The sequence below is a fragment of the Egretta garzetta genome, unplaced genomic scaffold (genome assembly GCF_000687185.1).
Source record: "Egretta garzetta isolate BGI_Z169 unplaced genomic scaffold, ASM68718v1 scaffold53, whole genome shotgun sequence".
In the NCBI taxonomy this organism is placed as follows: domain Eukaryota; kingdom Metazoa; phylum Chordata; class Aves; order Pelecaniformes; family Ardeidae; genus Egretta; species Egretta garzetta.
Genome location: NW_009259312.1, coordinates 2,536,881 through 2,547,857, shown reverse-complemented (window position 1 = coordinate 2,547,857; position 10,977 = coordinate 2,536,881). Strand labels below are relative to the sequence as shown.

The 10,977-nt window shown below is 37.4% G+C and overlaps 1 protein-coding gene across 2 annotated transcripts in view; it reads right to left on the bottom strand.

The window, feature by feature from the left end:
* Nucleotides 1-1,558: 1,558 nt before the first annotated feature.
* Nucleotides 1,559-10,977, bottom strand: part of LONRF3 (LON peptidase N-terminal domain and ring finger 3) — a 20,161-nt gene continuing 10,742 nt past the window's right edge. The window contains exons 7-13 of one of the 2 annotated variants that reach the window (XM_035891986.1): nucleotides 10,215-10,329; nucleotides 9,648-9,769; nucleotides 8,839-8,997; nucleotides 7,564-7,726; nucleotides 6,576-6,725; nucleotides 5,683-5,843; nucleotides 1,559-4,729 (exon numbers count right to left, since the gene is read on the bottom strand). In XM_035891986.1, the coding sequence (XP_035747879.1) occupies nucleotides 5,685-5,843; nucleotides 6,576-6,725; nucleotides 7,564-7,726; nucleotides 8,839-8,997; nucleotides 9,648-9,769; nucleotides 10,215-10,329 (868 nt within the window). In that variant the 3' untranslated portion in view covers nucleotides 1,559-4,729; nucleotides 5,683-5,684. Of the gene's footprint in view, nucleotides 5,844-6,575; nucleotides 6,726-7,563; nucleotides 7,727-8,838; nucleotides 8,998-9,647; nucleotides 9,770-10,214; nucleotides 10,330-10,977 lie in introns of both variants that reach the window. The other variant, XM_035891987.1, reaches the window with a different exon arrangement.

Sequence of the window (10,977 nt, the reverse complement as noted above, 5' to 3'; positions counted from 1 at the left end):
TGCGCACGGTAGTGCTGTGAGCCAGGCCTGCTTCAGTTCCCACTATTCTTACTTTACTACAGCAAAGATGGAAAAAAAAAAAAAAAGCACTTGATGTCGTTTATGAGTGATGAGGTTTGGACAACTCATGTCTGTGGTTTGGGTCCTTTACATCGGGTGCTGTTCTGTGAGTGCAGGATCTAGGATTTGTTCTTTGTTCCTTTATTTAAACCCCCTAAAAAAGCAGCTCACAGTAGTGTTTGTTTCACCTCTGTAGTTCTGTTATGCAAGGCAAAGAGTAAAGAACACAAAAATTTTAATTAGCAAACAACTCTCCACACAGACTTTGTTGGTACAACATAGTTATAAGTACATCTACAAACACATACAGGTTCTTTGGACTATGATTTTTTTAAAATATATTTTATATGACGATGTGAACAAATCTGGAAAAAACAAATTACTTCAACCTTACGTAGAGGTAGCTGAACAGTTCTCTGTTCAGTGATATGAGAGTATAACTTAAGTTTCATTTCAAGTTCATTACAGTGCACAAAAGGATGTTTTACAAACAAATGGAATATACAAGTCCACAAAACTTTTTATTTAAAATGGCTTGATAGATATATTTCTGGCACTCTTGTAACCACATAGCTTGATGGAATTAAATTGGACAAGTATATGGTGCCAAATTAAGACATCTTACACGGATAGTCTTTTGCTCCTCGTTTTTGTACTTCTCCCATTCCTCACCAGGGAATTATAGAAGCTATAACATTGGTTTTGCTACACTTCTGCTCTGTAAACCTTTGTTCCGCAAGTTGAATGTAAAGATTTAAAGGTGCATATGTTTGTATTTATAAAATATATGGCTATATGACTCTATTAAAAAGCTCAAGAATGGCAATAACAGAATACAGGCACTTCTATGTGAGGGTTACTTTAGACCTTATGAAACTCCGAGATTAGTAAGCACTTCACATGATACCTGGATGAGTAAGTCAATGTAATAGTTCAGGTTTTTATTATCCACCATTTTAATCCTGCCTAAGCAGATTAGTTTCTTGTACCCAGACACTATTTATTTAGCAAAGTGTTTCAAAATAGTGACTTTGCTGAAACTACTAAATTTTTCTGAAGGTCTAAGACTTTCAGTGATTCACCGGGCTTTGGAATAAACCTAAATAAATCCTAAACTATGTGCTGCACCAGTTACAAGTTGGGTTGTGAAGCTGGCATTAAATGAGAACAAAGCAGGGGTTGAGTTCATCTGATGTAGGACTCGGGGGAATGGGGAGCACTACCGTAAGTGCACACAGTTCCACTGGGTTTTTATGTACAAAAACCTGTAGTTAATTTACACTTTAAAAAAAAACTTTGTGAACATGTTCTCCATTCCTAAACACTGCATTTAAATATAACTCCTGCCATTAAACACCAGTAAAACTTCAGCACCAAGTAGAAATCATTAAAAGACCATCTAAACCAAAACTTAATTTTATAAAGCTCTTTCTCTACAGCACGATTAAGCCAGACCTGCTACATCCAAATCCACGTATTTTTTTTTTTTAGATTAAAATAATCTTTGGATTAAGAAATCCATGGTTCAGGTGTTCTGTTAGTGAGCAGTCATACAGGACAGAGGATAGGCCAAGCAATAGGTCAGCTGTTCAGTATGACAAGCTGGTGTCACTTATTGCTACAAGGTAATGGAAGATCTCAGCACTTACTTAAAATAATAATAATAAAAAAAAAAAAAGTAAGAGGAACTTTTACAACTAACACCAGAATGTCACTTAAGACTTGGCATGCTAATGGCCTATCACACCACTTCATCATTTCATCATTAAAACTACTGAACTACTTTCCACAACTGTATCCAAGTTCACTGTCAGGTTTCATGATTTGTCCTGATTAATCCAGTCCTGTCTCAGGTTTACTTTCAACCAAGCCATGCTAGCCAAGATGACAACTCTTTTCATGGCAATATATCCCCTTCAGTTATTGCTAGACAAAGGAGCATATAAGACAAAGAGAAGTTACTTTGAGTGTCATGTCTATATATGGGAATGAAAAATCAGTATTACTTCCTACAGAAAACTTCTCTGTTTTTAATTAAATACCATATAACGTGTATGTAATGGAGATTTGGAAAGGTGATACAGCCAGCCTTTGTTATTTATCTTAATGTATTTTGTGAAATACTTCATTTACAGAAATGGCAATCTAAAACTTTCAAGAAGTGTCATGGGGATGTTTAGGTGAGCACGCCCAGGAGACTGGCACTTAGTTACAGTTTGATCTATTCTTGGTTTCCTCTCCGCCCCCATTACAGAAGACTTGCTTTTTGTATTCCCCCCCCCCTTTTTTTCTTTTTTTTTTTTTTTTTTTTTTTTAAAGGGGGACTGATCACATTTCCTTGGAAGTAAAGAAAATTTCTACTGGTTTTAGTAATCCTATCTGAGCAATCTAGGATCAATGGAAACCGACTTCTCTGAAGAGTGAGCAAGAAGCCCATGCATTAAATGACCTAGGCCCTCACAGCAAAGATTGATCACTATGTCTAGCCACGCAGGAAATAAAGTTTGAGTTGTCATTTTTTTTTTTTTTTTAACAGATGGGCAAGACCGCTTATGGGACTGGGTTAGGTGGCTAGAAAAATGTGACAAGCTTCAATAAAATACTCCCCAATTAGTATTTTGTCTGATCAATGCTGTTTCTGTAATTAACATGAAGGTGTTTTTAAATCTGTTCAGCTGTTTATTCATGCCTGCAATCAATGTTGCATTTACATCCTTGTACTGATTAATACAACTGAAAAAAATAATCAGCGATGCTGTGGTGTAACTAGAAGATTTTTTTGTTTTTTTAAACCTCATTACTGCAACTTTACCATCTCAACTCAGGTGAAGGCTACTCCTTGTCCAGCTTTTCCTGGACAGGTTTGTGTTCTCTAGCAAATTCCTCAATATTATTTTTTCTTCTGATGGAATTTAGACTTTAACCATTGATCTAGGATGTGTGGCCACGGAGCAGTCCCAGACAGAACGCTACTGTACATGTACAGATGCACTTTCTTGCTGTGTTCAATTTGTTGTGCATACGCAGATCAACTGTATGCATTACGTGCAGTGGGGTCCAGTGTTTCCAGGTTGCAACAAATGCACTGGGTGTTCATGATATAGGGCATGTACACGAGTTTCTGCTTAGGAAATTCTGGCAGCTTTACTCAAGGCTAATAGAAAAGACAATATTCACTTTTAAAATCAAGGATTCTTTCCATGCCAATTTCTAAATCAACAGAAGAGGCAGAATATGAGTATGGAGAAGACGTAGCAGGCAGGAAAAAGGAACAATGACGTCAGTAAGAAAACAGTTTAAAATAGATATTTAGGGTCCTTTTCTCACAGATAAGAGTAACAAAGTGACAGCTTTTTTCTATGGGAGCAATATAGGCCCCTTATGTTATGGAATAATACATAATGGCATAAGGAAGAATTGCATTTAATGCAGCTTCACTTCCAAACAAGTAGAAATCACTTCGTTACTGACTAATGAAGACAAATGCCATAGCAGGTGTCAGCCACCATACACTTGTTATTGTTCAGAACATGTATGTATTTCTATACATTGTTTACAGAGAAGCATGTAAAGTACCACCTATGGAAGAAGTGCAGCAATCTAGCAGTATGGAAAGAAGTTGTAGCATTTCTCAAGTAGCTCAATGCAAACACAGGATACATACTCCATTTGCATCACAAGGCTGAAACGTGTTTGTCTTCCATTCGTTTCTTTGGTACCCTTATGGAGAATTTAGCAAGAGGGGGAACAAAGGTAGTTTTACGGAAACTTAACAGAATGGAAGTTACTTTTAACTAATAAGTATTTCTGATGAGGTGATGATGGAAAAAACCACAAGGAAAATTGACATTAAATTCTACTGCATTTTTCCATAAAGGCATGGAATGGCAGAGTGCTACCCTGGGTAAAAATAACAAATAAATTTGTAGCCTTCTGGAACATTCTCAGTTCAACCTGGTTTTTGCCACTGAAAAGGAAAACAGTAGCTTAGAATAAAAGGCCCAGTTCTGCTCACATTGAAATCAGTGAAAGTCAAAGTCAGATGGAGGCAAGATCAGTCCCATAAAGTGGTACACTAGAAGCAGTAACAGCAGCAAAACAAGTCTATGAGCGGTTGATTAAAAAAAAATAAAATCAAACCCAAGATACTTCCTATTCTCATTTCTGCCCTATTTTTACCTGCTTTATAGCTAGAAGTAATCACACTAAAATTCACTTGTTTTCCTTGGGAGTTAACTATTATTAGCTACCCAGTCTCTTAAGAGAAATGCAACGGCTGGGTAGAGATTTGAAGCTAACAGAAACCTGAAGATCGGGGTGAAATAAATAGCATTTATTACAACATATTCCTTCTCATCTGACACAAACTGCCCTCTGAGTCCTACAGTTCAAAATAACTCCCTCTTCCCCCCACATACACACACTCCAAAGCCAAATCCCACCAAACAATTCAAAGAAAGAAAACCGATCTTAACAGCAACAAGAATTGATGTAAAAAAAAAAAGTCTATGCGGTAACCTACAATGAAATGAGACCAGCACTTCCAGTTTTCTTTAGGAGAAGCCACTTTTCATATATTGTGGCTCTTTCTTCGCAGTTCTTTGTAGCCATTATCCATTCTTGCAAGAAAGAGTTCAGATATAAATTCAACTCCAAGTTATTCTCTGTTCTGTGAAAAATTAGGGGATAGAACCTTCTGTCACCACTATGGCCAATTCCCACTGACATCAACTGATCAATACTTGAATTTACCCGAGCACTGTAACACTTATGCTTAAGGTTAAACATCTGCTTGACTGTTCCGTGGTATCGGGAACCTAGTTGCAAGCATAGGATAAGCTCCAACAACTGTGCTTGAATTATCTCAGACATAATCTGTGTATTCAAAGACTTCACGGCAGGCTGTTTCAGGGGGAAAAATCCTTCTTAGGCTACAGTAGAACTGGGGATAAGTAGAAAAACATTCAAAGTATTTGAACACAAATGTCTGAAAAATTATCAAAGCAGCTGCTTGTGCACTGCTAGAATCATCATTTTGCCCCCAGTCATAAATACAGGGTAAAACCACTATAAATAAAGAGAGCAGCTCATTTTCCTTTAGAGAATGAACACATAAATAATATACATTTTGAAACAAAAAATCATAGTGCAAAAATAAATTATCAAACGGAAGTTGTGAACATTATTTTACACAATGCTATATAAAACCTGAACCATTTGGAATAAAAGACTGCAGTTCACTGAAATAATGCATTAACATTATTATTTCTGCTTCACATTAAACTGCACAGTTTATCCTTTATCCACTAAAAAAATAAAAATAAAATAAATTAAAAAACCTCTTAAGCTTTTTAAAAGGTTTACGGCAAACAAGATCACTTTTTGTTCTATCACATTTGTTATTAATTTAGCAGTGCAGTGATTGAATAATCATCTCAGAGTTCCAAATGGAAACTATTGAAGTATCCATAAACATCCCTTGCTCTTTATAACTCATTTTCTTTGAAATTCAGGCTTGAAACATCCTGACACTCAAATCTGTAAGACATTATTGCAGTTAGATGAAGTTACAAGAGACAGTCTACAGTCAAGTACTGGGGGAGACTTCACAGCTCTCCTCACCATCACCGTGATCTTGTACGAGACATGAATGTAAGGACACGTCTGATGCCATTCAAGCGGTCTTTGAGGGATTTCATGGCAAGGAAAGGGAGCTGAGCTCTGTTCTCCAGTGGAAGGACGGCTAGGACCCACCAGCACCAGGCTGGCCCGTTAGGGTTAGCCTGCAGTAAAGGGAAAAAAAAAAAAACCAAGTTAGGATACATACAGATGGTAAGGTCTTGTTTGTGAAGATTTAATTTTAAAAACGCATTATCTGAATAGCAATCAAGCAAGCAGGTCATTTCATTGCCAGCCTAAGGGCTTGGGATTACAGGTTGCCTTGAAAAAAATTACAACCAAGTTGCACCTTTCCTAAAAATAGGATGTTGAAGGCAGAAGCAAGATGCATTTCTATTTGTAGCAACAGTTTATAGGTTGGGCTTTCTAGATTTTTTAGTATCTTTTGTTCCCATGTTATTATTGACGGAGTCCTTTGGGATTCCTACCTCCCTTCTTCATACTTCATGACACTACTTCATATTTAGTTTCTGTTGTTACATTCTGTTATTTTAGGATCCCTACCATTTGCAGTCCTTGAACAAGAGTACCAAGTTTCCTCTTGTCTATTTTCTCTCAGTCGTTTAATTGGGGGAGTAGGCAAAAAGGCATTTAAGTCTCCTGGGATTAATACAGTCAGTTAAGTAGTCTCAGGAAGTTACCAGCACTAAATACGAGCTTTTTTGTTCACAAATGTGCCACCGCTGGTGTATGGCAACATAACATAGATTCTTAGCTTATGCAGGATAAATGAAGAGTATTCACATTTTCATGTTAAAACACAATGCCTCCCAGCTTATCAGCTATCCCTGCTGTTTTTGTCTCTAAAAGTTAGATAAGCCACTGATTCTGGATACCTGTGGGTCAGGATCCTTAGCTGGCATTGGACCAAAATGACTGAGAATTCGACTTTTGAGTGCTTGCTTGAGGGAGTTAAACCACATATATGCCTGATCATAGACAGAATCATGGAGAACAAGTAATGCAGCATACTCTTGTCCTTGTACCTGAAATGAGTAAAGAGAGGGGGAAGGTTACTGTTAGTTCAGTCTGCATGTGGGGGAAGACATGACATTAATTTTTCGGATCTTCTGGAGAGGGTAGGGGAAATGAAAGGAAAGAAAAGCATGCATGCCAGGAGAGTTCTGGAATAAATCTGAAAGCTACTTTGGTGTCCCCCACTCTATCAAATCCTTCACTTTCTTACTCTATATTCTAAAGCAAAGATACTTCTTTGCAGAACAAGCACTTTCTGGATCGCTATATAAAAAAAACCCTTTACATAAACATCATACAACACAGAAGAAAAGATTATGCAAAGATTTTTTTTTTTAAATTATTAGCAACTCCTCAGAGTAGACATTTTATCTTGCCATTGTATACCAAAACCTCATACGTTACCCAAAATACTTTGACTGCCTACATATGTATTTTTTTAAATAAGAACTAATGTAAATAATTTTGAAGGTGTAGTGGACCCAGTCCTGCTCCTTCTCACCTGAATGGGAGTTTTCTAATTGGCTTCCATGCAAATGGAGGCAGGTTCCCCTCCACCCCCTTATAAACTGCAGCTATTCTGTCTGGAAGAGTGGCAAGATCTCATCCTAAGATTCACTTTGTTTTGTCTTCTGCTAAAAACCTCTAGGAAAAACACTCTTCAGCATATGGGCAGTGTGTGTGCATGCTTGTGGCAACTACTACGTTTCCCATCTTTAGCCATGAGCTGTTAGTAAATACCACAGATTTGTTTTACTAGAAACTGTTCTACAACAAGAGAACTCACTGAAAACATATATGCTTAGTTTCACATGGAATGTCATTTAAATTAAAGATTTCTAAATGTACCTGTTGATCCTCGATGTACTCAATATCCGCTGTATTATAGCCATCACGCTGGCTGTGCTGTATCACCTTAAATCTCCTCTTGCCGATGCTGTCTACAACAGAGCGACCATCAGCAAAGAATTCAACATTTCTTATCTCCAGAATGCAGCCATAATCTGCAAACCTATTGAAATCAGAACAAAAGCAAGTAAACAAGTCTTATTCTCTCCACCCTTAGTTCCACAGAACTGCCATACAGTCAGTCCCTACCCACAAAGGTATTTACCAGTGTCAGCTTGTTTCTATTGTTCATAGTACTGACCTACTGTAGTTCAAATTATTCCACAATTGTTTTCAAAACTATCAGGAAGATTCAGGCTGTCTAATCTGATTAACACTAACTGCATGTTTTGGAATACAGGGAACATCTTATGAAACTGAAAGTTTTACAACTCAGAAGCACGCTTTCTCCATGCTCCTAATACGTTCAGTTGATTTGTACAGAAGAATAAGTGCAATTCAGAATATTAGAATTATGGAAATCTATAAAGAAAAAAAGTTTTCCCACAATTTCATCAGATTTTACTTTGTAGGCATGTATTTTGTATACATCATGCTTTTTATGGTGTATACATACCCTGTAGGTATATACCATAAAAAGAAGAGAGGAAAGCTAAATACAGAGACAGACGTTAAGGTCAAATTACCTAAGACATGACTGTAAATGGCTCAAAGTAAATGCTCAGCCAGTCCTTATGAAGGTCCTGTTGTACCTCTGCGGCCTCCACTATATTCAGAACAGTGAGGATATAAAATGTATCCCAATAGCTTAGCTATTCTTTTCATAATTTAAAAAAACTCTAAACCCGCCAACACACCTTACTGACATTTCAATTTGGTTTCTTCTGCAAAAACATTCAACAGATTTAACGGATTCCAAACCAGTAGAAAATACACTTCCTTTTCATGTATTACAAGACGTCTGCAGCTCAACTTTGTATAACACACAAAACATTCAACAGATTTAACGGATTCCAAACCAGCAGCTCAACTTTGTATAACACACGCTAGCTATGCGTGTTTCAAGAAATATGTGCAGTCATCTTAGAATCTAAGTGCTCAAGAGAGAAACATCAGTCTCCTCAGTGTCTTTAACAGGCAGAGTTAGGAAGAAACTTTCTCTACTGGAAAACTATCACAGATATTACAGCCATGGACCTTTCTGCACCTCTCTGAAGAGGCCTGCTCCAGACTAAGCGGGGTAGATCACACTGTGCGAGCACGTTGCTCACTCACCCCTTCACAGGGTCACTGATGCACATCCCAAATTGTTTGGTGCCAGTCTCCATGCACCTTCGAATCATCAGGCGATAACACGGCTCAAAGATGTGCAAAGGGCAGGGGACTGTAGGATAAGCCATTGTGCAGACAAATATAGGAACATTCTTATTTAGGCTGTAAGAAACAAAGGACCAATCAGATACGACATTTTGCTGAACTACTAACAAATTATAAAATACATTTTATGCAGTAAGATATACTTTATAATTATAGTATCTTTAAATAGAAATTATAATATATTTAGAATAAAATTCTTAATGGAGTAAGTAAAAACTAAAATTGTTTTTCCCCTCAACTGACTAGATATTATGGAAAGTGATCTACCACTTACTAGCAAAAGAGTTTTTAGTTCTGTTTTTGCTAGTGAGAGCATTAATACATCTCTGTTATTGCTTTTATTTACTTTATTTTCCTTAATCCCATTTCTTCCCTACCCAGTACATTCCAACCCCCAGCCTATGAGGCGACTACTACCTACAGCCTCACTCTGGCTTTCACACAGGGCTGCAGAAAGCAACTAAGTCTGTTTATAAAGCAACCTTCTGGATTTCTTCTACTTCTGCTTATTGTTTAGCACAGTGTCCCGTTTTTGTGCTAACTCAAAGCACAATTTCACCTGGACCCTGTTCTCTTAGAAATCACATGATACCAAGAAGGAAGCTCCTCCGTTGGCATCTTAGCTTGCATTCCACAGCAGCAGGAGTCATTCATCAGCTAACGGCAGTAGTATTAAAGATTGGATTTTACATAAATGGATTACGTACTTGGAAAGCTCTGCTATTTCCTCTTCATAAATTTTTCTTCTTTCAGTGAGTTCCTCTGGAAGATATCTAGCTATTAATTCCTCCATTAGTACTGTTTTACAGTATTTCCTCATCGCCAAGCACTGCAGTAAAAACACACACAAGCAGTTAGATAATGTCTAGCATTTCAAAGCGTATGGTGCCAATGCACAAGGTTCTCATCTGTTAGCTCCATTTTCTCATATCTATAGCAAAAAATGGATCTTTTGACCTTGCACTGCCACTGAAGAGATGTTTATTGAACTATTCCCTATGTTATAGGCATTATCTTAGACAACCTGTAGGTGGTTTCCCTCCCCTTCCCAGATTTTTCAAGTATAGCTCTGGCCCTAAGGTCTGAACAGAGACTAGCCATGCTTTCTAAGTCATAAGGGCATTAAAAAAAAACCCAAAACCAACCCACAACATTTTTCTTAAGTTACATAATATTTATTTTTTGAGTTGGGAAATACCAAAGGTTTCCGAAGGTGCTACTAGATCCTATTCTGTGCCTTTGAATTTATGCTGAGAAAATCCAAGCATCATTACCTCCGAGAGCCCTTCCTTGCACAGGGGACATTTTGGGTTGTGATCCAGGCATCTCTCAAGACACTTGAGACAGAAGGTGTGTCCACAAGGTGTAGTGACAGGTTCATAGAAGAGCCTGGGTTGGAAAAATCCAAAACCAAAAAGACAATATCGTGTACCAAAGTAAAAGAAAAAGCTATTACCAAAAAAAAGCTGTATTCATTCACTAATTTAAGTCCTGACTACTCCAGGGATAAAGTTACTCCTTGCTTTTCATTTCTTCAATGAACTTTTTTATTTATTCAACTTACAGACTTTCATATGGCCACCGAATGTGAAAGGCAGCCCTGATTTCAGTAAATGTGAGGGAGAATATCGTCATTGACTTCCAGCAAGTCAGGGTATAATTTTCCTCTATGTGACCGATAAATAGAAGCAGAAGCTGGACCATCTAACTTTTTCTAATGAAATTGAGCAATACTTGCACAACTATTACTGTGGAAATCATGTGATTACTTGTATGTGTAAAGCTAAGCACAAAATAGCTATTTGCAGTAATAGCCCACATAAGTGATTGCAATAAACTGTATTACTGCCAACTCTAATGTGGACTTGGAAAGCAGTTTTGTTGGAATAGACAGTTTTTAACCTTCGAATAACTGCTTTTCTGGAAAATAAGTAACATCAGATCAATGTTCCATCTAGGACAAAAATATTAAATATTGTGCTGGTTTGGGCTGGGGTAGAGATGATTTTCTCCACAGTAGCCAGTACGGGGGGGCTA